We start from the raw sequence: 24,913 nt of genomic DNA, 5'->3' as shown, positions 1-24,913 counted from the left end.
AAGAACAGTTATATTCCACAGACAGACTTGTTCTGACAGCCCTCTAGCTGCCAGGATATGAGGTAACACCAGTCTAATAACAGAGACATTAGCACGTGGACCTATCTACCTTCACCCCTTTGTCCACAGGCAGAATGCGTTACAGCCCTTGGAAGAGGGTACTCTGACCGGTACCTGCATGAGAAAGCAATGGCACAGAGTCAATTTTGCCATGTTCCCAGAGGATGAGAATTGCCCCAAGAGTGGAGAAATCTCCCGAGGAGTGGAGCTGCTGGAGATAGCTTTGCTATGCTTTTGCACTGCTCTGGTAAATTTGCAAAACTTTCTCCTGCACGGAGACCATATATTGATACTACTCTAAATTTTTTTCCCCCGAATTTCTTCTACATAACTTGGATCAAAAGTTAACATATTTTCATATCTGCCCAGAACAGTTATGTAACAAGATAAATGACACACAATCAATGAGCTTTGTGCCCATATACACAGAGACTGCCTGCAGTCATAATTGCATGTGTGATTTCACGGTGTATTTTTGTTAAGAGGAGGGATATATTGAGTCCACAGAATGTTAGTTTCCCATTATTATATGTAACTCCAAATAATAACAACAAAATGAGTTAAATTAAGACTTCAGAGCAAAGGGAGCTGTATGTATTTGGAGGAGGCCAATCTGCTAGGTTCATTGTAGCTTCTCATCACTAATGAATCTGAAACCACATTCTATTTGGGGAATAAAATGTTAAAACAGCCTAGACAGCTCTCTTAACAGTACTCAGGAATCAATACAGAGGCACTTGAATAGTAATTTCCTGACTGACAGTCAGTCTCATAAATGCTCTAACACAGTTTTGAGCAAAGGCCACAGAACAAGCCATTTGATTTATAAGCTGGCGTTGATGACAAGGTGAAGGACATTGTCGCAGTTAAGGTGTTAAGCTTAGACCAACTAAACTGCTTGCTTTCAGTCAGGGGTACAATGCCCTACCTGGCCAAGCTGTTCACAAGCTGTTTGATACTCAGCTCGCTGACAGAGGTCTTTCACACGCTGGTATTTGGGTAGAAAGTTTTCTTCTTGGGCATCTACCTTTTCATTCTCCCTCTTATGCAGCAGTTTACTGGAAAAGAAAAAAAAAAAAAAAAGATTTATTTTTGCATTAATATTAATTCCAGTTTGCTGAAAAGGCTCAGAGGAGTAGGTTATCTGCCAAGCCCATAGTATCACTGGTGGCCAATAGTTAACAGTCTAGTAGAAACTAGCACTTATCATCATCTCCGATAACACACAAGTTACTCATATCATGCTCTCAGGGAGCATACAAAAACATACAAAACCAAGACAGTGTGTTTCATTTCTGATTGGCAGGCAGTAACAACAGTTGATATAAAGAGACCATATCCTCCTCACTTTACAAGGCTGCACTTTGCAAAACCTTCATGCCCCGTGTTATGTATTAAGGCAGAGGAATAGAGGGAATGGCCAGCAGATGAACACGCAGAGAGGAAAGCTTATTCATACTCCCACGATACAAGCAGGAGGGTCGGGGGGGCAGCAACTGAAAGAAAAATGGGATGGCTTTCCATCTCTCAATCCAAGTAAAACTCCCCTTCCCCCACCCCAACAGCACATTTATGCAGGCTGTAGGCAAAGGCTATACATTCCCTCCTATCACAATCACTGCCATTAGGCATACTGCAGCCCTGTCCCTGCTGGCATGGCTAAATGGCTTTAGGTCTGTGGTAGAGTGCTGCTTTGGCTTTAGCTATTCAGTATCCTTCTATTTAAAAAGATTGGGCTTTGTGATTAACACTTTCCTTACCCTCTTTCCACTAGGAATGAGTCTCTCCACACCTTCATCTTTTTCTTTAAATGGAACCTAGCAGGAAACAAGGAGAGGAAGAAGCAATTCCCACAAAACCAGTAATCAAGTCATGCCCTAGTTTTCTCTCCCACCCCCAATTCAGATGAGAAACATTACATATAACTGCACAAGGGGACATCCAGCTTTATGAAGCAGGCACGTATGCCTCTCCAGGGCAAATCATGAACAAACATAGGACAGACTTGTTCTCACAGGGACAAAATCCACAAGAGATTCACACAGTACCACTATTTCAACATAAGCACGTTTAAGGCACAGGGGATTAACTGAATTGTCCTTGATCACAAAGGATTGCAAATTAAATCAAGATTTCCTGACTCCAGTTTGGGCTCTTAACCTGCACACTACCCCCAAAGTATCCTATCCTAAAGCAGCTGCTCCTTTCCCCCCTCTCCCTCCACCCAACTACTTGTAAAGCAAATCTCCTTCTTCCCTTTTTCTGCTCTCTTTCTCTAGCAAGCATCCAGTCTAATTCTCTTCCTCAGTCTTTTTCCAATGAAAGTATTGATGGAAGGTCTCAAATAATAACTGCAATTCTGAGAGCTAGCCTGTCTTTATATTATAGTCTGATATACAACCAACTCTTTCAACTCAATTATTCTACAATTTATTCAATATGAAATGCTTTGCTACAAATGATGCCACAGAGACATTTAAAATCTATAACTCATACAGCTAAAGACCTTCCTGTGTAGCTCTCTCACTGCTACACAGATTACATTTAGTATATCCAGATGCCATATATGCCATACAGCTAGTATATGAACCTGACAAAATGAAAATAAATAACTGAAGTCAGTCACATATTGGCAAATAGGTCTTTAGATTTTCCAGTGAACGATGTACTTATATAGATGGTAATTTTATTATATTTTCCTTTAAATTTGCTGCACGTTGCTGAATACTTGCTCAGTCTCCTGTACAAACACACGTGTGTTTACACATCCATTTCCATTTCTTACCTATTCACTGGTCTCTCAGAATCCAGAAGCTTTAGAATGGATTTACCATCCATATCAGACGGAATATCCAATCCAGCAATATCTAGAATTGTAGGTGCAAGATCAATATTCAACACAATGTGAGGATTCCTGAAAAAACATATATGAGAACCTGGTTTAAAGCCCATGCAATGATACCAAGCAACTCCAGCTCTTCCACAGAGACCAGAGATCTGAAAAGGCTTATTTTGTGACATCTGTAAAGAAGAAAAGAGGTCACAATCCAGTTCCTTTCCATGAAGGGAATTAAAATGTAAAATATAGGTAAGTTGCATAACCTCAAGAAGGACTAATATGAAGATTTAAAACTTCAGAACAGAGCATTTTTGAGAAAGCAAAGTAGTTAATAAGGCAAAGTTAGTTAATTATTGCAAAAGAGGGTTCAAAAGTCTTTCAAAACATGAGAAAGCATTGGAAAAACTCCTTGGGTGTCTTACAGAATCAAAGTGCCAAATATGCTGATGACTTTATTAAAAAGTAGATTTGGCAGGTAACACATGCTTTATCTGTTTCTGTATCTATATCTTATAGAAATAAGTACCTCAGCTCATATCACAGCAAACATGTTCTTAAGAGAACATGAGGAGAAATATATTGCTAGACACTACAGTAAATAACTAAAAGTTGCTGTTAATGTAGAGTGTGAGACGGAAAAAGGAAAGGGATCAGGAAAGAAAAAGCAGAGAGGAAGCAGTTATGGCGAGAAAAAAAAAAAGAGAAAATAAAAGCACAGCTTTAATTGAAATAATATCAGTCTTTACAAGTGCACAGTCGTCCATTCTGCAAACATGTAGAAACAGCCATGCCCTGTTACTTAGTGGAGTAGTGGCATATGCTCCTCAACCACCACAGTTAACAGGACAATATTTGAACTTAAATCGACTTCAAATTTGGTTAAAACATTGGCATCAACTCCAGAGCAGTAAGACAGCTCCTATCCCCAAAACCCTTGAACTGCCACAGCTAAATGTGAGGGAGTTCACAGATCAGAGCATCTAGTTGCACAGCCTGGCATTCAGTAGCTAAACAAATGCCCAAATTTCTAATCATGTGACTTGGTTTTACTATGGGTCTGGTTTTGCCAAAGTGTTTTCAGTTTATGTTGAACCTTACAAACTTATTTCAAATATGTCTATGACAGTATTGTGCAATTACTCACAATATTACATATAGACATACTGTTTATCAGCTGTGTACTACTTCTTTTCTTTATTTCTTTAAAAAAAAAAATCAAGGCAGGCAGTCTATTTCTTAAAAGTGGGGAAAAAAAAAGAAAGTGAGCATACTGCTATACAGACGGTCTGCTACAGCACTGAACATGAATCACCGTGCTATGATTTGTAGGCACAAAGGAAGGATGGGACCAGATGGGCTGCTATACATGTCAGTGCAGAACTCTAGCTCAAAATACAGGACAGAAGAAAGCTGCTAAATTCACACTAATTAATGAGACATCATTTAAAAATTACTACATTTTTGAGCGAGCGAGCAAACAGGCACTGACAAGAGCATGGATGATGAATTAAATTGATGTACCTAATTTGATTTTAATTACTAATAATTGTGGTGTAGCATATTTGGTAATAGAAATGAGAGCTTAGTAATGACTTGCCACAGTGACTGCTATTAAATCTTCGTTGGTATTAAAAGGGAGTCATGACAATTACTCCGCAGGAAAAACATAAGGTTCACGCAAAACATGGATGATTGAAGTTCTACCATTTAAAGAAAATCAGTCTGAAAGGGAGGATCGATTTATTATCTGATATATTCCCCCTCCAAGGTATTTTATCCTGTTCTTCCTATTTGTTGTACTGTGATGGGCTCTGTTCTGTTAGACTCTGTCAGGCTGACTCCTCTGATTCTAATAGAAATATTTTTTCATCTTCAGAAGTCACTGAAAAATAAAATTCAGTGGGAAGGTTTCACAGCTTTTCTGTATGTCTGGGTGTAAAGATCCTTGAACTAGAGCAGACATGAGGTGGCTGGTCTCTAGCATTGCATGTTGCAGAAAAACTAGCTCAGTCCACTTGGGCCATATTAGCATTGCCTCTCCAGGAAAACCAAAAACTGCAGTGAAAGTGAGAGAGCGCATGTTCTTAGAAGGCTAATCCAGCTCACTTGAAATTCTGTGCTGCTGCAGACAAACTTCTTTCAGTGCTGAGGTAATATGTTTAATTCCACCTGAGGAATCCCTCCCCTGCTCTTTAAAGAAGTAATATTGTTTATTTCACATGTATAACTGCTGTAAATAAATTAGACACACAGTGCAATATCTACAGAATTTAACATTATTTTGCCTAATGGTAATGTGAATCGGTGAATTTAACCAGCAAATGGAATGAGACCTTTTTTCCTACCTACTTGCTACTGTATTACACACTAGATCTGCTCCTCTGTGGAAAAGAAAAAAATTGTGCGTGGAAGCCTTTGTGTGTGTTAATTATGCTAAAACATGCACACTGATATAAATAAAAGGCAGCAAATTATGGCACTCTGTCCAAAATCATTACTTAAGTGCAAATATTTGCTATTGAAATAATTGCTTAGAAAGTGTATTTACATAATTTCTTAGCTGATCAAAGCTACCATTTTAATTAACAGTCATATTCTGCATGCTTGCGTGCATCCGACAAACAGCCCTAACCACGTAATCTCAAAGGATGAGCCAAAAAGAATCTTTGTGTATGACATTATATGAACTATTACGTACGATCTTCTTCATGAACTGAAGCAGGTGACTCCACTAAGTGATTTAATGTCCAGCAATAATTATCTACTGGGGCAGTGAACATCATACAATATATTTTTTACCTTGAAAATGTGACAGTTATGTGTATCACTTGCACTCCTCAAAAGGAGGCAAATAAGTGTTTTCTAGATTGGACATATTTCAAAGCAGCTTTTTCAACTACATCCATGGAAGTGTAGCGGCTTGTGCTACACACCTATGCAAGAAAAAGGCAATGGCATAAAACCTTGACTATGTTATACCAGCACATGCTATCAGTTCTGCTATCTGAGTAGACATTTTTTTCTGCCAAAGATGAGCAGGAAGTCAATCAGGATGGGAGAACTTTGTGCCTCCATTTGGATGCCAGGTCAATACAATATAAAGGATTTTTCTGGTCACTACGTACACACGCACACACTAGCCAAGAACTTACAAGGATCCAGCCTCCACATTTGGACCTCGGACATAGAAAGGAACTCTGATATCGAACTCATATGGCATGGACTTTCCTTTCACCAGCCCAAATTGCCCAATATGATAACCATGGTCTGCTGTGTATATTATATACGTATTGTCCAGTTCACCTGTTTCAACCAACATATTGTAAATCTGAAAAAAAAACCAAAACAAAATATGAAATTCATTCCACTGAGTAGTACTATATGCAGAATATTGCATATAATTTTCTGCCTATGTGTAATATACAAATACAACAGTTTTATTATGCCACTGAGTTATCACAATGAATTATTCTGAATAATCCATAATCACATAGTAATTTTACTAACTGAATATTGTGGCTATTACAAGGCAAATGTTTGTTTTCTGTTTTAAGGTAAACACATTAGCATGCCATATTTTCAAAAGTGTTTGGGTTCAGTATTTTGCATGAGAGTTGTCAAGACAGTACTAAATACATACGGTAACAGAGATAAAAGTTCCAAGGTGATAAGCATTTTTGAATTTTTCTCTCCACTTTTATTTTTTTCCTGCAGCAAACAATTCTAAAAAAATGACAGCATTTTGAATCTCACACTTATTTAAGCAACACTCAACAATCTTGCCTTCAGACAAATGAGTCCCCAGTATGCAAAATATTTGCAAAATCTCTTCCAGATAAATATCACTCAGTCATACTCTCTCACTAGCTGGAGAACTAACATGGAGAATTAAGAGGAGCTTTAACTCTGTTTGTGGTTGCTTCTATGGATTTACATGAGAATTTCTATGTGAAGTACCAAGTTGAGCACCACAGATCAATTTTTACGTGACACTTTCACTTGCAGATGTACAAAGGTGGTGGAGCACCACCAAAGTGGTGCCTCACACAGACGCAAAACACATCAGCACAGAAGAAAACAAACTCTTTTGTTATTGTTGGTTTGGATTTTTTTTTTTTTGTTCTTTTTTGGGTTTTTTGTTTGTTTGTTTTTTAATTTTGAAAGACTATTAGATACATATAAATCAGCAGAAAAGATCAGGCTAACTTGGCGATTACAACTAAAAAACAACCCAACTGATTTTGCCTGCAGTTAATCACTCAAAGCGAAACCATTTTACTAAATAGAAAATCAAAACAGTGTAGTAAAACAGCCGATCTCCCCTAATACTGGTATCTGATCCATCTAAACAGGTTCATTAATATGAAGTAGAAATCATACTTGCCTGAATCACTAATTGTAAGACATTGCTAACAAGTTGATGCAATGCCATCCAGATAATCTCATCTTTGCCTTACAGGACTCCTCTTATTTTATGTTCTACTTTTTTTGAATAAGAATGCCAAGAGATAAGCAGTAAATTGCAACACCTTTAAACCTGCCTTCTTACAACTGGAAACCCATTCTTTTTCAGACTAGCTTTTAGCTAATTCAGACATTTCTGTTCAAGACACCCAGCTTGCAGTAAGAGATTTCATTGTTACATATTGCAGAGTTAATGAAAAATAAATCTACCTATATATTCATTTACTTCTAGTATTTAACATCCTAGGTCTGATTTACCCTAGGATTATTCCAGTTAGGGTTCCTGGAGCATCACTTTTTGTTGCTGTTTTGTTCTCTCAGAAACTCACTGTTACAGGATCAAAATAGGCCCACAGCTGGGTAGTTATTTCCAACAGGTTGTAGGATGGCTTTTCACTACCTGATGATACATTTTTAGAATTTATGATGTACATTTTTTCTGGTGATCCTTCCCTCTTCCCCTTAATCAGTAGTGGTTTGATGGCAACAAATCAGCTCATTTACACCACCCAACTCACAGTACCTGTCTTTAGGAGATGAGGATCCTTACACATTGACTAGAGAGACAAAATCCTCAGAGATGAAAGGATTACACAACTATTAAAAAACTGATGTAGTCCTCCTCCTCCTTCCTTCCCCCTTATCTTCATATACAGCACAGCTTGGAGCTTAACTCAGGAAACAAGCACCTGTTTAGCCAAAAAAAAGCGACTGCTAATCTTACCATCTCCATAGAGTCGTCCACAGACATGAGTGTTTGAAGACGCTTTCTCTGGAGCATGTTAGTGAACTCCATGTGTATAGGTTTCATGGGACCTGTATACCTCATTATCCAGTGCTTGTCTGGGTTTGGAGCATAGTTATAACTGGGAGTGCTAAGGAAGAGAGAGAAAATCAGAATGTTTTAGCAGTGTAGAAAAAAGCCATAGTAATGTATACCAATAATTTCTAGTTGATCGACACTATAGAACTAACTCTCTGAGGTGCACAAGAAAATATTAGATCTACTTCAGAAAAGTCTTATACTTTCATGTTCTATACAAAAGATGGTGGAAAGAAAACAGCTCTGTGGGGAATAAGATCTATTAAAAGAGTAAATATACATTGTTTTTGCAGTGTCTTCAGACTAACATGGATACATTTCAAGGCCAAGAGACTAGCCTCAGAACTCTAACTTCACAAGTATGATCTGGATAAAGCACGTACTATAGAGTTCCTACTCATGTAATTGCTTTGCTTTCGCTCTGCCCACGTTAGCGCCAAATATTATGGCTTTTGCAAGCTGTTTAACAATAACTACAGAACTTGCTGAAAAGGTTCTACCATGTTCTTTAACAGCTTTTTTGAATTCAACATGACTGGCTAACTTGAATACTTTCACACTCATGTACCCAGAGGAGCACAGGCACCCTACCTGGTGGTATCAAACTGCATGTGAGCTCATGGCAAGCAGAAGTGGATACATAGCCGGATTTTAAAGACCTGCCAAGAAAAGCAGGGGTGAGGGGAAATAGGACTGTATTTTGCAGACACTTCCAGCCACCAACTCCTTTGTGATCATCAGAAACTTTTTAATTAAAGTCCCTGCAAAATCCCAAGAGCTGGATTCAATGTCCTCCTGGAATCTCACAGCCCCTCCAAATTCTCATGATCCTGTGACATCATTAAAGTGATGAGGAGAAATATCACTGACTGTCCATAATTTCATGTTGTTGGCAGTTCCAGAGGTTGCTTTTCTGTGCATAATTATATTGCTCTAGGTTAGCTAGATCTAAACAAAAGATTTATTTTGGTATATCATTACCATAATGTTGACTCTCTGCATAACCAACTCACTAGAAAGCTTACATTTGCAAGAAATATTATTTTTTACCTACTATATCTATTCCTAAAAAAGTTTGTTATTACTTAGGATTGAGAACGACCTTTGTCAATTTTTTCATATATTGGCTCAAACACATCACCTGCAGAGTCTAAAATAGTAAAAATTACTTCTCCTGAGTCATTTGTTGAGGCTTCATTTTTTCATTCAAAGCAGTAAACTCAGTCTATGCAAATGTGCAAGCCAAGAGGATGACACAGTAACACAGGACAAAATAGCAGATACTCAGTTATTCTTCCCAACACAGAATTTCCTGATAAATTCAGTTCCTATTTGGCAAATATCTACTGTTGGTTTTGTGTATGCAACAGAGTAGCAGGGTAAGTTATTAAGATAAACAATAGTAATATAAGTTGAAATTTCTCCTCAAAATACTGTGTATCTAATGTATCTTTGAATATGACAGGTAGTCTTAAGAGTTTTAATATAAATATGAAATTAATAATCTGACAGTGAAATGTTTTGTGACGAAAGCCTCTGTTAGATGCTATCTGAAAAATGTGCACAGGCGGCAAATGGAGGCTTCTTCATCTAGGGAGGAAAGGGATGGTGTTTATTCTCTCTGTATTGTTAATAGCCTCTTGAATTTCAGAATGTTATTGTGGCTGAAATAATGACATTGCTCCTTTGAAAATGCTGACAGTTATGGAAACTGTTGCTATGTGATGCCCAGAATGAATCAAAAATGCTTGGCAAACTCCTTTTCAGCTTACTTTGTGATTTCCTGGCTGATTTGAAAGCTCCTGCTGTTTAATCCAACCAAAGCCCGTGATTTTCTTTGATTACTACAAATGTAACCCTCTTACACTTAACAGATTTGTCTGTCTTATGGGAAAAACACACAAATACAACATTCCTAGAAGTTGGTTAAGATAACCTCTTCAAATGTACGCAGAAGAGAAGTCCTAGTCTGATTGCATTTGACCTTGGAAAAGATGGGTGGCAAAACGTACCCTCTATAGAAATAACATTTCTGCTCACTGTTAAACTGCCCAGCTGTTGCATTCTCTGCAGCTATCAGTGTAGGCAGGAAAAAAAGAAAACCAGCCATGTATCCCAGGGATTTGCTGTGTGAATGCTGGTTGATGTGAGTAATTTTCGAACAAGAAAAGACTGCAGATGCACATGAAAAGGAGCTCTATAGAACAAGATGGAGAGACTGCAGTATAGGGTGGAATGGTCATACCAGCTAGTATATGTACTAATAGAAGCAAGAGAACAACAGCATAAAGTAGCAACAGAAGTACATACCAGAGTTCCCAAGCAAAGAACTACTCCGATTGTCAGTCTATGCTAAAATCCATACCACTAACTTATAGCTATTATTAGCAATGCCACACAATGCAGTATGTATGTCAACCAGTGTAAGTGTTACAGTCACACGTTCACTTTGCTTTGTGGATATAGCTCAAGAATCCACCTGCGGACTTCGTCAGCACTGCCACAAGAAGAGGTACAGAGACATGCCAGAGGGTGTACTGCCTTCGGATTCTGGGACTAGAAAAGAGTGAGAACTGCCTATACCCCTTTATCATTGACAGATTTATCTGTCACTGGGGGATTCCCTGGAATGTGGGAACAAGGGAAAAAACGGAAAGTAGAGAACTAATTTGTACATACAGTGCACGTATGTACACGTTCTGCACGTTCTGCATTTTTACATTTAATCTTAAACCCAGGCCAATGAAAACCCTTACAGATTATTATTACGTAGTGCCAGGAAAATTGTTTAGAATAAGATTGGCAGTTTCTTTGCACAAAATGTACATAAAATCCTATTTTATGTTCATATCCAAAAGAAAAACACAGTTCCTCAATCTACTAAGATGATTTGTTTCTTTACAAGCGAAACTTGTTTCCATGAAGTGACACTTCCTGTATAATTGTTATCATTGTAAGAAAAGTCACCTACAATTAAAAATAGTTTTGTGTAACTACTTTATAATCAGGAAGATAAACCTAGTTTGTGTGAAAAATAAAATTTAAACTATGAGCAAAAGAAAAATAGATGTAGTTTATATTTTTCATTGCTGGCCTTCCTCAAATCCTTCTACTCTTTTTCATTCAATTTCAATTGCTACAGAATGTTGCTTGATAAATGATTATGATCTCTGAGATACGAATGCTTTCCAAAGGAACTTCTAATAAGACTGAGGTCAATACTGGGTATAAGCTATAAGAAGTTGCTCATTTGGCATTTCTGTAATTTTCATTTCAAAGAAAATAAACGAGCATAAGATGGCAAACAAACATGAAATACTGCATTGCTGTAGATCTAGGACACAGATTCTCTTCAGTAGCACAGCACAAAATAATGAAATATATAATTCTAAGTTACGCAATACCTGGACAATAGAACAAAGGAAGCTTTTTCTCGCAGGCTGTATTTGAAATGAAGTGAAAAAGCTCAAATGGATTTCGCTGGACTTTGGACTAGCCCTGAGCAGCTTTGGCTACCAATTGATTATTATTTCCATCAGTTCCCAGTTCCTTCACAAACCCAAAATAAAACAGAATTCCCCTTAAAAAAAAAAAAAAAAATTTAAAAAAGGGCATGTAGGAAGAAAGTTACAAATGTTGAACATCAATGAAGGCATGAAGCCAGTAATTAGAAAAATACTGGAATGTCTTCAGTTGTGCCAAAAGGTAATTTGGGAGAACTATTCTTTTTATCAGCATGTGAGGAGATGGCTGTAATGGAGCATTACAGAGCTGTACCTGTAAAATGTCTCTGCGCTATAAATAAGAACCATCTCATCATGGAGCTCACGAACATGTTAACTCGTGAACCAGGTGATACTGCTTTTGGGACCCATTCAAGACATTGTACTGGGTCATGTACAGACATACCAGCTCACTCAGAAATAGCTTGTCTAATCTGGGGCTGCAGGCCTGCATTTCCTTTCTTTCCATATATGAAACAGAAGTAATAAGTATTGCATACTACGTGATTTTTGGTAATACCCATAAAATAATGTAGCTTGTACATAAGGACAGGGAGATAGAGTTTCTTCCCCTGAAGAGATTACAGCCCAAGAACCAGATTTTGATCCCCCTGCTCAAAATACAACAGCGCCTTACATCCCAAATAGGTTGTAACAATCCAGTGAATACAACATGAATCTTTCCATTTATCTCAGTCAGCTACAATTCTGAGTGCTAGATGCAGTAGCCATTCTCAAGATACTTGTACTAGTCTGAAGTAAAAAAAAAATAAAAAAAATAATAGAATCTTGAAACTCTTCTTATATATTTGTGACAAACTTATGGCAAGAGTATTATAAAGCAAACATTATTTCCCCAGAGGTACCCAGGACTTCTATACTCCTGAACCTGGAAATTAAATGGGTTTATTTTTCCTTACATGTGTTGTGAGGCATTAGGAAAGAGATGTGAGTACTGAGGGGCTGAATCTTCAGGGCCGTGAGGAGCAGCATGGCTTATAACCATCAGTACAGGCCTGTGAGGATACATCTTCTTTGAGATTCTGAAGAAGGTAATACTGTCATTGGTAATCAGATCAGTTAGATAATCCTGCAAGTAGAAGTAGAAGTATAATGAGATACTTGAAAAATAATTTCAAGTTGGGGGGTGAGATGGGAAGGGGAGGTCTCAGGTATCATAAGAAACAGGAAAAAAGAAGCTACTTCATTCAGAATGGGAGGAAGAGGGGGGAGTAAGTTACAGATGCTAAAACTTCAAAAACTAAAACCAAATCATTCTTTCTTCACTGCCTAAAAATATGAAAAGCAACAGCTTCCTCTCAGAAATGAATGACATTAAAGAAGATCAAATAGGACTCTCTCTTCCCAGAGTGCATAATTACATTATGAAGATCACAATACTAAATACAATTACCAGGTATTAATAAAAAAATAGAAAATCACAGGTTAATGTCTTAGCTTTTTGGTGTTGATACCTTCAAGGTGTATAGTCTGACCTTATATCATAAAAGTACTTTGAAAAACCAAATGGTTTGATGTTCATTTTTCTTAGCCTCCCTCTGAACCAGAAGTCACTAAAGCTAGAAGATGCTGGGGTAATTGGACCAAAAATTTCATTCAATATTACAGACACAGTGACAATCTGATAGAGATATAGCTCTATCAAATAAATTGCTGAGAATTTAGAAAACTTCCTTTGGAAGACATGGACTATCCTTCTATTTTCTAAGTATCATTATCAGTCTTCTGATATCTGCTGGAGCTATATGGATTGAAGACAGTATTTTTAATGACAAGCCATGTTCTCTGTCAGGCTGCATCACAGGAAATGCTGCAAATATAAATACCCCTCAAACATGAGTAGGATATGAAAGTGCACCTTTAAAAAACAAAATAGCAACTGTCACGTCATAGCTGAATGTAGAATCAGAATACTGGAGTGCTCTCAAAAATGCACTGATGTTTATCTAAAATGTGACTGTTCTTTAAGCTGGTTGGTCGCTTTCTTAAGTGTGTAACTCATCTTTGATTAAGCCATTACAAGAGCATACTTTTCAAGCTTCATTTTGAAGATGACTGTTTTCACCTGGTCAAAGTGAAAATAATTCAAATTCAACATTGCAAAACCAGTGTTTACCAGGCCAAAGGACCAAACAGAAACATTTCCCTTAACTGATTTCTTTTTTTTTTAAAAGCTCCAGATCATAGAGGTTGTAGTAGACTGTGTGAATGCATACAAAACTACAAAATTCATCTGAAAAAGTTGACAGAAACTGAAAAACAAAAATCAAAGTAGAATATATCCTGTTAGAAAATATGAAAGAATTTGCAAAAATTTGATTTTCAGAGGGTAAGTGCTTAGCAGTCGCTTTGGAGGACAGAATCAATAATGTTTTTTTTCTAGTTTTCCACTGGCACATGATTAACGTTAACTATGTCGAGTACATAGGGCTAAAAAATAATCTGATTATATTGTTCATTGCTGGAAAATTAAGTTTCCAGCAACAAAAATGGCAGGGAAGGAAGAAAAGCAGTCTTGTATTTCAGCTGCTGTTTGTTCATTTGAAATCCAGTGTTAACATCAACAAGTGCTGTTGCTCTGCACACTATCATCTGTTTATTACCATAGCTGTGTATTATGCAAGAATATGAAGATCATCAATACAGTTATACTTTCATCAGCCTTTTTTTTATTTATTACCAAACACGGCAAGAAAAACTAAACCAAATGAAAACCTAAACATTTTCAAGTATTACATACACAAAACAGAGCTGAGGATATTGGAACATAAAGTTCGCTGTTGGCTCCTTGGTGTGATGGGGAACAGTGCCCTATGAAGTCACTTTTGCCTGACATTGTTTCATGTAAGATATATTTCCATCATAACATTTTTGGTACATGGCTGTGAAGATTAGCTCTCTCATTCTTCATAGATCAGAAGGGAAATAAAAAGACAAATAATTCTGTACATCAGTTGCCCCTTCCCCTTAACAGCTGGTGATAGAAGAGGAAACCCTAGAAGCCTGTTAAGTTCTGTCTTTCAACACAAAGTACATTCAATTAAAAATGGCAAATAGGAGAGGGGAAAGGGGAAATCACACAGACATCAACCTTTTAAAGGAAAAACTGACTGTGAACATATTGCTAATGAAACACAAATATGGAGGCAGGATTTGTGCTCAATAAGAGAAAGCGAACCAAATCCCTGTTAAGCAAATACACTTTACAAATTAGTATCACTCCAGAGTGAGTCAACTTCATCAGTTATACACTACTTAAACTACAGCAGTTTATGGATTAATTTATTTATCATCATACTTCAGAGACAATTCAGGCCATTTTAGGAATTCACTAAAGCTGGTTCCTTTGGAAAGGTAACACTTTTGGTTGAAATAAACATACTCCTGACTGCAAATAGGTAACTGTTTGAGCTGTAACATGTGCTAGATGAGGAAAAAAATTATACTGCATTTGACAATGATTATCAAGCATTTTAGTAAGTTTGGCCAAGGTATAACATCCTTGCAAGAATATTAGGAAACGTGCCTGTAACAATGCACGGAGATACAAATTTAATAGTTAAATTCTCCACTTATTCAGAATTATCATAAGATATACCAAGATATTATGAATTCTCTCTCCATCATATTATGGCTGTGAAACAAGTTCCTTAAACTAACATAAAAAGATGGGTCTAGCTGGAGGGAACTGGATTCTTATCTCATTTATGCTTGTGTAACTCCACTGGAGTCAGTTCTGTACCAGGGGAATAGATGACAATCAGACTCAGCACACAATAATTAAAGTACAAAGCACAGAAGTAGTTATCTTGCAGCATTTGAATCCATTTTCACATCTTCAGCTCATAATACAGTCTCAGGTTGTTTTGTTTGTTTCCATTGCTGCTAACAAGGTTTTCAGTAACATGACCCTCCCGCAATGGAACATAAGGAGAAGTCCTAACACCACCCCTACTGGGTTGTAGCTAATGTTACATGTAGCAGCTTTCAAGGTCGAAAAGAATTCTTTAGTTAGACTGAAACCATAAAGCGCAGCTTTCTTGCAGTCATGTCTAAATGCAAAAGTAATAGAAATAAATCAATAGGACATACCCTGGAGTAGTCATATCCATGTTTCTCCTTTGCTCCATTTCTACAGAGTGTGTAGTTGTAAAATCGAGAGTTTTTAAGTAATCCAACCCATTCTTTCCAACCAGGAGGCACATAGGAGCCATTGTATTCATTAAGATACTTTCCAAAGAAAGCTAGGGGTAGAGAAAACAGAAGCATAGTAAGAAAGCGTAACAGAAACACGTCAAAAGAAACTATATTTAACCATGGTCTTTCCTTTCTGTCTCTTCTGAAAGGAGCTTTGGTACATTTAAGGTAAGAGATAAGTTCAGAGTTATAAGTTTGCCTGTGTTTCTTTATTTCAGAGCTCCATAATGCAGATCTTTTGATTTACAACCTGACTATATATGAGAGAAACTGGACCACAATTACCATTATATTTTCTTTAGTGCCTGATACATTCAGAGTCAGATGAACAAAACAGAGAACGCTTAAAATAGTGCCAGTTGCCACATTATCTCATCCTACTCTGAATCACCCAATTTAGCTACATTTTTCATTTTGGTTACACCCACTTAAGCCATCTCCACCTAAGGAACTGGCAGAAGCAGTGAAGTCACTAGTAGGAGGCTGGCTCAGAAGAAATAATGACAAATGAGGACCATAAATATGATGAGATTTTAAACTTGCTGCATAGAAGAAATGAAGCAGCTGCCTCTTTGGCTGAACAAGTGCAGAATGAGTACAAGGATTCTTACAGAACATGGGGCAAGCATTTAAGCCATCTTCCCAGAAGAGCTATGTATATGCTAGCCTTGCTCTGCAAGCCACAAGTGTACAGACACAAATTACTTTCCAGAAAATGGTTAAGGAAAATGAAAAGCATTAGATTTCTATGAGAAGAACAAAAATTCTCTAAAGTACGTGATGTACCCAATGAGGCTTTCACACTATTCCAGTAAAAAAATAAATAATTTAAAGGAACATATTTTTCAGTATTAGTTTATATGTTATATCATCACTATGCAATTACAGGATAAATGATACTGGACGACTCCATTTGTCTAGCTAGTTTTTTTAAAGCTTAAAGGCAAAATTCTGCTCTTGGGTCTGCAGGCTGCACCACGATTCAGCATCTGACTTTTAGTGATCAGAGCTCAGATCTCAATTTTTGAATGGTCTGGCAATACAAGTTAGCATTACCATAGTGACTAGCACAAAGATCTTTACACTTGTTCCACTTGTCATTACAAATATTTTTAATCCAGAGGCACATAGTGTCTGCAGCCTCTCACACTGGCCATCTATCAGTGAACGCCTGTGCTCCTATAAGGACAACAGAATATCTAAGATTCTGTTACTTAGATTAAACCTCACTTCATAATCTGTGGGATTTGAGCACACAATTCACAGTTCCCAGGTTCTTAAATATTTTTTTTTAAAACTTGCAGCCTATAGTGTCTGATACTGCACCTTCTTGTACTTATATAAATGCAAGGAGCAATACTGTGGATAGAGTAGAACAGGTTTTCAGCCAGTGTAAAAAGGGCCAGCCTTACTGAAGTAAATGGATTTGTGTCTATTTGTAGTAGGCTGAATATCTGTCCAAAAGATAGACGCAGTGAGAAACAGTGATACAGAACAGTATGTGACAGAGCTCCATATCATTACCTGACAGTGTTTTTCTTTTCTAAAAAAATGGGAAACATATTAGCAGCAACATAATAATATAGTGGAATGGAATTAAATACGTTTACAGGGAATAACTACATTGTGCACTGAAATGTCCATAAGATCCAATTCAAAGTGCTTAGGTAGAATGCAAAAGCATATTTTGAGTCATCCTCCTCAACGAATTTCAATGTATTCAATTAACACGTAAGGTGAGCCAAGAGAAAGTGAATGTTTGAGATCTTTCAAAGTGTTTGAAAGAGATGAAAGTGCTGAAAAAATTAAGATCTACACCACAGAAGATGAGGAGGGCACATCTATTGGGATACAATTAATAAATTCCTTAAAATTACACTATGCTTTCAAAATATTTTGCAAAAGCAGGTAAGGTGTTGTGCTATTTTACAGATGAACCACTTACAAAAGGGTTAAGTGACTCATAAGCATGCTGCAAGAAAAGAATTTGTTTCACTGTCCTAAACTACCTCATGACGTCTTCTTTAACCATGCAAAGTAAACTAGCAGCATTGAACAAAGCAAAATCTACTCTACTGTAGATGAAAACTATTGCGTTACTCAGGGACTGCATTTATACAGTACATACACTTTTTCAAATGATTTTGCTTTATGAACAACTTCTAATTTTTAAAGAATGAAAGGCAACTCACAGCAGTTATGGGTAATAAACCAACACAGACACGTTTTTTTCTTGTCCTCGTAACAAGGAACACAGGATTGAAACACTGACCCCTGTCTACAGTAGCACATATGCACAAGGCAGTCCAAAGCCTTTGTCCCCCGTTCAACACATTGTATCCAAACAGAGATATATTTGGCATTTCTGCTCACGGGAACCAATCCGTTCCTAAAACCTTTGGCTGAGCCAGCTGAAGAACTCAGGAAAGAGGAATTCTGTAAAGAATTACTTCATTGTTATTCTGCAGAGGCATTAAAGGAAAGTCTGGCGGAAGTTCCTTCCAGCACCTTTTGCATACCCCCCATTGTACATTCAGGATGTCTTTATAATCTTTCATGGATGTCAAAGTGCTTTAAATAATTTTCTCTGCTGTTTCCAATCTTCCATTTCACATCTTTTTCTTTCCCCCCTCCTTCTCAGCTGTTTAAAGGCTTGTTATTCAAAAATTTTTAAACATCACTCCTCTGGAGTACTAAATATTAGGTTACAATAAAACTCTTGATGCTGGTGAAAGATTTTGATTTTGGATTGTAAAGATTCTCTCTAACACAATTTTTCCCCTCATCAGATTAGTTCACCACCAGAGACAGCTGCTCACTAGAGTACACATGCCTTTGGTACATCCAATTTCAAACCACTCCAAGATTTCATTAACAAACATTCAGAGGCTGCTGTTTGATATGCTCAGCCACGTTCCTATATCCAGTCTATGAAATGATAATTGAAAAACATCCACGTGGCTGTTTTTAATAAATGCATTAAGAATGTGATTTTGCTTTGCTTTAAATACTATACAACGTAGTTTCTCCTAAGACTACATAAAACAGGATATGCAAGAATTGAGTCCTTTGTACACTGTTACCACTTCCGCAGGGGTTCATAACCTTCTAAGGTTCTTTTCTCAGAGTCTCGCCCTTCGATGATAAGCACCTGGAAAATTCTTTGGTATAGAGTGGAATTTTTACAAGAGGTTTTGTTTTTTAAATGCTTCCTGTAAGGGAAAAAAAAACAACTGCACACAAGAATTTTCCCTGTGCTATCAATTAATACAAAGGTCTGCTCTGAATGTAACACAACTGCAGATATATCAAGGCCACAGCTCATTGTTTAAAAAGCAGATTTAGCATGTTGTCAAATATAGCGTAAAAGCACAACCAAAAGAATGGACCTCAAGGCATCATTTACCACCACTGAAATGTTCAAGCTAGTTCTATCATCTATCTATATGATCTACCAAACTCTACAAGTTTGTTGGGGTTTTTTTCCCCCTTTTTCTAAACAATAATTCTTTTCCCAATACATACCTAAATATACTTAACACAACTAAAATGCATCTACAAAGGATATTCACAAACCTTTGCATTAAATTCAAAACTAAGATAATTCAGGATGCATCAATAAAATGATGCAGGGGATCATTCATCCCTTTTCATTCCATATGGACTGCCCAACATTTGGAGTTGGATAGAACAGACCTTTTTCAGCTCTCAAACTGAAACAGGAATGCAGTGGAAGTCAACAGAGATTCACCAGTGTAAAACTGCCAGATCAGATTTAGACACAAAATTTCAGTCTTTCGGTCAGTTTCCTTGATTTGGCAGCTCTGATTCTGACCATAGTTAGTCGTCTCCTTAGACACAGTTTTGTTAATTACTGGCCAAGATCACTTATCCATTTCACTAATAACCTGTTTAACACTATGATCATAGCGTTTGTGTTCATTTTAAATCAAGTAAGAAGGAATTCAAGAAAGGAATGTATGAGAGAAGTACTGGTAGTAACTTCCTGACAGTGATACATTACATTCTGTTGGGAAGCAGTGAAATATAAAGCTCTTGCTAATATGTAAAGCCAAGTCAGGCTATGGACTAGAAAAATACACTCTGTGGAGCAACGTTAGCCTGGCTTCAGGGGGACCTAATAACCTTTCCACCTGTGAGAAGATTATTGAGAAGACAAAGCCAGGCTCTTCACGGTGGTGCATGGTGGGAGGACAAGAAAGAACCAGCATAGACTGAAACAAGTGAGGTTCAGCCTGGATGTACAGAAAAGCTTTTTCACAAAGAGGAGACTCAAAGAGTGAAAACAGGTTGCTCAGAAGCACTGTGCAATTCCAATCCTTGGTGTTTTTCAAGACTAGACTGGATAAAGCCCTCAGCAACATGGCCTGGGGCAGGCTTTAAGCAGGTGGTGGAAAAGAGACCTCCTGAGGTCCCTTCCAACCTGAATTAGCCTGTGATCTTATGATGAACTAGGTAACTTATGAAGCCCATCTTCAGCTGAACATACACGATTCCAGGATTTTAGAATTTGGGAACCTATTTATAAATACTCATGCTCTCATAATAAATCCTGAAGCTGAGAAAAAGTAAAATTCAGCTTTTTGTTACTCCTGGACAGTAAACTCAGTATTTATACCACATGCCCCTCCCTCCTGGAGTCTTCTCTTCATATCCTTCATGCTACTCAGCTGTATCGACCTATTAGCACCCCATTAAATTGCACTTACCACCATGACTGTGAAGTTAAACTCATGTTTTAAGCTATTAACCCTCTACATTTAAACATGTATGTTGTGCATTAAGTACTTTAAAGATGTATTTAAAGCACTGTTTTTCTGACACATTGCAACAGCCAACTTTCCAGGTATTAACTTAGGTTTTGAGCTGCAAGTCTTAGTTCTTTCACTTCTCTATCTGATACCATTTTTTCCCAGCTCAAAGTTGAACCATTAGCTACATTTGACCAATCCCTTCATTTTAGATTGGGGGAAGGGGGACATTTCTGATCTTATTTCTGTTGTATATCTAGCAAAAATTACTTTTAGTACTTTTTGTCCTCTAAGAGACAATCAGAGGAAAGCAGATGAGAAAGCACACTCAGCATGGCTAAGTACGCATGTAACCAGCAGTAAGCCCAAAGGTCAAGTCAGCTTTGCATTCACATCATGGCCAAAAATACTGACAATGTACAATGGAATAAACCCAGTGAAATTAATGGATTTACAGCAGAAGTATGGAGGTTCTGAGATAAAATCCTGTAATTCAGTATTAAATTTGGATCCACGGGCAAGATTTTTCACGAGACTTCAGTTCTCATTAGGTATCAAAACAACTGACCAGATTTTCCAAAAATCAGTAACTCCTAAGTGCTGACGTCACTTGCACAAAACAGTCCCAGCTGGCACCTTTAGTGACAACAGGAAATATGACACTACTGCAAAGATTAGGAGATACGGCATTAGCATTAATACCTCAGTAACTGCAGTAGATCTAATGCGTTGCATAAAACATACAGTGCGTTCCTAAATGTAGAGTATTTTTAAGGAGGAAAAGAGGGGCTTAAGACCACATTTTGTTCTCCGATCCCTTTACTTCCATCAGTTTCAGGACGCTAAGGAAGACTGGGCTCCGAGTACTTTTTTGCTATTTCTGTTCTTTTGTATGTCTGCAACAGTCCTTGAAATGATGAATTCATTGAAGTAATTAACCAGTTAGACTAAAGAGAGAAGTCCAGGTGTATACAAGCACACATTTTATTTTAGTCTATTGCACATGATGGCCCAATTTTTCTCTAACCTATAGTACACTGATAGCACAAAATTTTCTTAGATCACATGCTCCATCCACCATTACAGGGACATAAAAAGAGTAGTAGTAAAGGCAAGAGCCTTTACATGCACAGCTCTTCTCTGTAACTGGAATAAAAATTATCATTACAATTCATGAAACCTAATAGTTGTAAAAACCATGTTGTACACTGACTGGTAACCACTGTAGTTAGAATAGCCTACAGGCTTTCTTGTTATACCAGGGGACTAGTCTGATATCTAGCAGGACAAAGGCAATGCACAGTAATCTTTATGACACCTTTGTTCCTCTTCCTGAATTTGCATTGCACATTCCTCAGTTGTGGCCAAGAAACAGTGCCAAGATCTATTTAATGAATCAGGAGAATTGGCTGAAAGGGAGCAGATGAAGCCAAATAAAACAAAAGGGCTCAAACCAAATATTTTGAAACGGTCAACAAGGAATCAAAATGAAAAATGATGGTGACCCAAGTCTTGCTTGTCCTTCTCAGGTGAGCAAATTCCCAATGGAATTGGGGCCAAAGCCCCCTTTCACTAATGCCTATGGCACAGCTTACAAAACATCCCTCTCACACACATCCTCTGAAAGTTAAAGGAAAAAAATCTAGAAATGGAAATCTTCATATCATCAATCGTTATTACAATTCAGGACAAGATGACTTAGTGTACCGCAACAGCATCATTTCCTATGCCAGGCAGCACAAGAGAAAGCAGGAGTGCTGGCTGGCTACGTGGGTTAGAGCACTACTCTACAACACAGCTCACTATCGCTAGTCAGTCTGCTCATATTTCTTGGTGGTCAATTCTGACCATTCCAATTTTCCACAAAATGTTTCCCAATGTCAAAACCACCAACGAGACATTTTGTTAAAAATTTATCATGGGTGTCACTCCCTCCTTTTATGTATCATGGTCACAGAATAATCTTTACCTTTAGATTTATCATCCTCTCATCACATGCAACATTTTCTCCTCCACACATAAAAACCAAAAACCTCCCCAACAGTGGATTGTCAGATCGTTTTTAACAACAGTCTAAGCAAAAGCTTACCTAGCTTAACGATGAATCTTTACTAAAATTAGGGGGAAAGAAAAAGACGAAGTGTTTCTCACAATCTGCAACATTTTATGTTGAAAACAGATAGATTTAGGGGAAGAAATAAGAGAGAGGATAAGAAGGAAACAAAATATGACTGGAAATAAGGGAGCCACAGACATTGGCTTATTTCTGTAGTTGTGGATGCCTTCATCTCAGACTCCTGGGAAAGTTTTATTGGATTGCAGGCTATCTTGTGGATTTTACTCAGTGAGTTATTCACAGAAGAGTACATATTCTTCTGTTCCGGATAGTTAAAATGTGCATTAAATAACGTAAAGCTACATGCAGAAGACAGGTGATGAAACAGTAGCTGTATGGGTAAGTTTCACTTCTGCAACCTCTGCATAATCCTCAGGAGACCACAGCTCTACTTCACGTGTTCTCATTTTAAGTTATCATATATTATAATATGTTTAAAGTGAAATTACTGATGCTTAGAACTCAATTCATAGAAACAGAGGGAAAGGATATATGCATGTTTGACTTGAAACCAACTTATATTATAGAACTGAAGTTAGATCTGGAAGGAAAAAAAAAAAAGTAATCTTTAACACACATGAGGCAGGAAATCCAGAACTGTCTTTTGTTTGAAAATGTCATTCTCCAGAATATTTGCAGGATATTCCAGCTCAATAGTTCACCACCACGGACCAAGCCTGCCAGAAGTAGTAACATGGACAGAGTCAGTGGATTTTGGGCTATACATCAGGACTCTTCTTACGTTCTTTCCAGCATAGATCCTTGATTTCCTTTTGCAATAACAGCTATCATGATATAGCCACTATGCCGAATCTTTCTTTCACACCATTTTCCAGTCTAACGGTCTCAAACCATCTAACAGCTATAATTTGACAGACCTTGTTAAGATAATATTTCTATAGACAGAACAAGAGATCTAAGGAAAATAATTTACCTTCAAGATAAATAATTCAGAAACCTGATACCCACTTTTGAAAAGTCACCTAGATGTCTTGGAGGTGAACGTCATAACACTTCAGTTCCTAATCGTGCAAATTACTTCTAAAAATTAAGTCTGACTCTTAAATCACTTGGTTATTATTTTTAAAAATGGCCTTCAGTTCTTCATCAGCTGCAAAAGCTATCTGTCCTGCATAGATGATGTTACTCTGACTTGGATGATCTATTTTCTTTATACGCACGTGACGTGACAGAGAAGAAGCGCAGCACGGCATAGTGGCTAGGGCACTGGAGTGTCAATCAAAACTTGCATCTCTTCTTAATGTTGCTCTTCACCTGCACGTGACCTTGTAGAAAGTACTTCACTATTCTGTCTCTACTTCTGTCTCCTCTTGGACTCTTTAGGTCACCAATTACTCCCTACCAAGCAATTATACACAGAGATCAACTTCAGTTAAGTTTTTAAGTATTTCTGTAATAAGAAATTGCAACCAGCAACTATTGTGGAGAGCAAATTCTACAGCAGGGAACTGACCATCTAAGAATTTTTCTCCTGGCCTGTATCTAGATATTAAAATCTGGTCACATATTTTTTTGGTTCATTCTTCCTCTAATAAACATTTACCAATAGCCTTTCTCCTCTTTTTTTTTGCAATTTAATGTTAAAGTCACTTTAAAATGTCAAAAGCTTAGACAGTGAAGTGGAAAAATAATTATTTGAATGCAGTCAGCCACTGTATCTTCGTAGTCTAATATTAATGGGAGGAAATGGAAGATTGTCACTGAATTTTAATGAATTCATTAGTTAATTACTGTAAAGCCCTGTGAAAGTGCTAAGAATGATTATTACTTTTATACCCAAGAAATTTTTCATAATGGCAGAGATGGACCTCCCACAACGACTTTTCTCTAGGTTCAAAATACACGACTGGTGCAAGATGGCATTTATTAATTCTTTGCATAATCCAAGTATGGACTTACCATCAGAGTGAGATACTGACATATTACCATACAAGTAGCAGCTTTTTCCTTGTTAATAGGTTCATTTAACTGAAGAGGGTTAGCTGTACTATAGGGTACTGCTCAACAAGAACAAGGATGGTAAGTTAGCCAAAATGTGTACTGCATTTGTTGCATACTGAGCCACGTTAAGCCCTAACATAAATTAACAGAACTCTC

At 37.4% G+C, this 24,913-nt stretch overlaps 1 protein-coding gene across 3 annotated transcripts in view; it reads right to left on the bottom strand.

The window, feature by feature from the left end:
- Positions 1-24,913, bottom strand: part of SULF2 (sulfatase 2) — a 62,186-nt gene that overhangs the window by 27,807 nt on the left and 9,466 nt on the right. For all 3 annotated transcript variants that reach the window (XM_059827014.1, XM_059827016.1, XM_059827015.1), the window contains exons 3-9: positions 15,803-15,954; positions 12,610-12,779; positions 8,088-8,238; positions 6,052-6,227; positions 2,846-2,974; positions 1,821-1,877; positions 989-1,118 (exon numbers count right to left, since the gene is read on the bottom strand). In XM_059827014.1, coding sequence (XP_059682997.1) covers positions 989-1,118; positions 1,821-1,877; positions 2,846-2,974; positions 6,052-6,227; positions 8,088-8,238; positions 12,610-12,779; positions 15,803-15,954 — 965 coding nt within the window. The remainder of the gene's footprint in view (positions 1-988; positions 1,119-1,820; positions 1,878-2,845; positions 2,975-6,051; positions 6,228-8,087; positions 8,239-12,609; positions 12,780-15,802; positions 15,955-24,913) is intronic.

This window comes from Gavia stellata, chromosome 20, assembly GCF_030936135.1.
Source record: "Gavia stellata isolate bGavSte3 chromosome 20, bGavSte3.hap2, whole genome shotgun sequence".
Classification (NCBI taxonomy): domain Eukaryota; kingdom Metazoa; phylum Chordata; class Aves; order Gaviiformes; family Gaviidae; genus Gavia; species Gavia stellata.
This window is presented reverse-complemented; position numbering and strand designations above follow the sequence as displayed.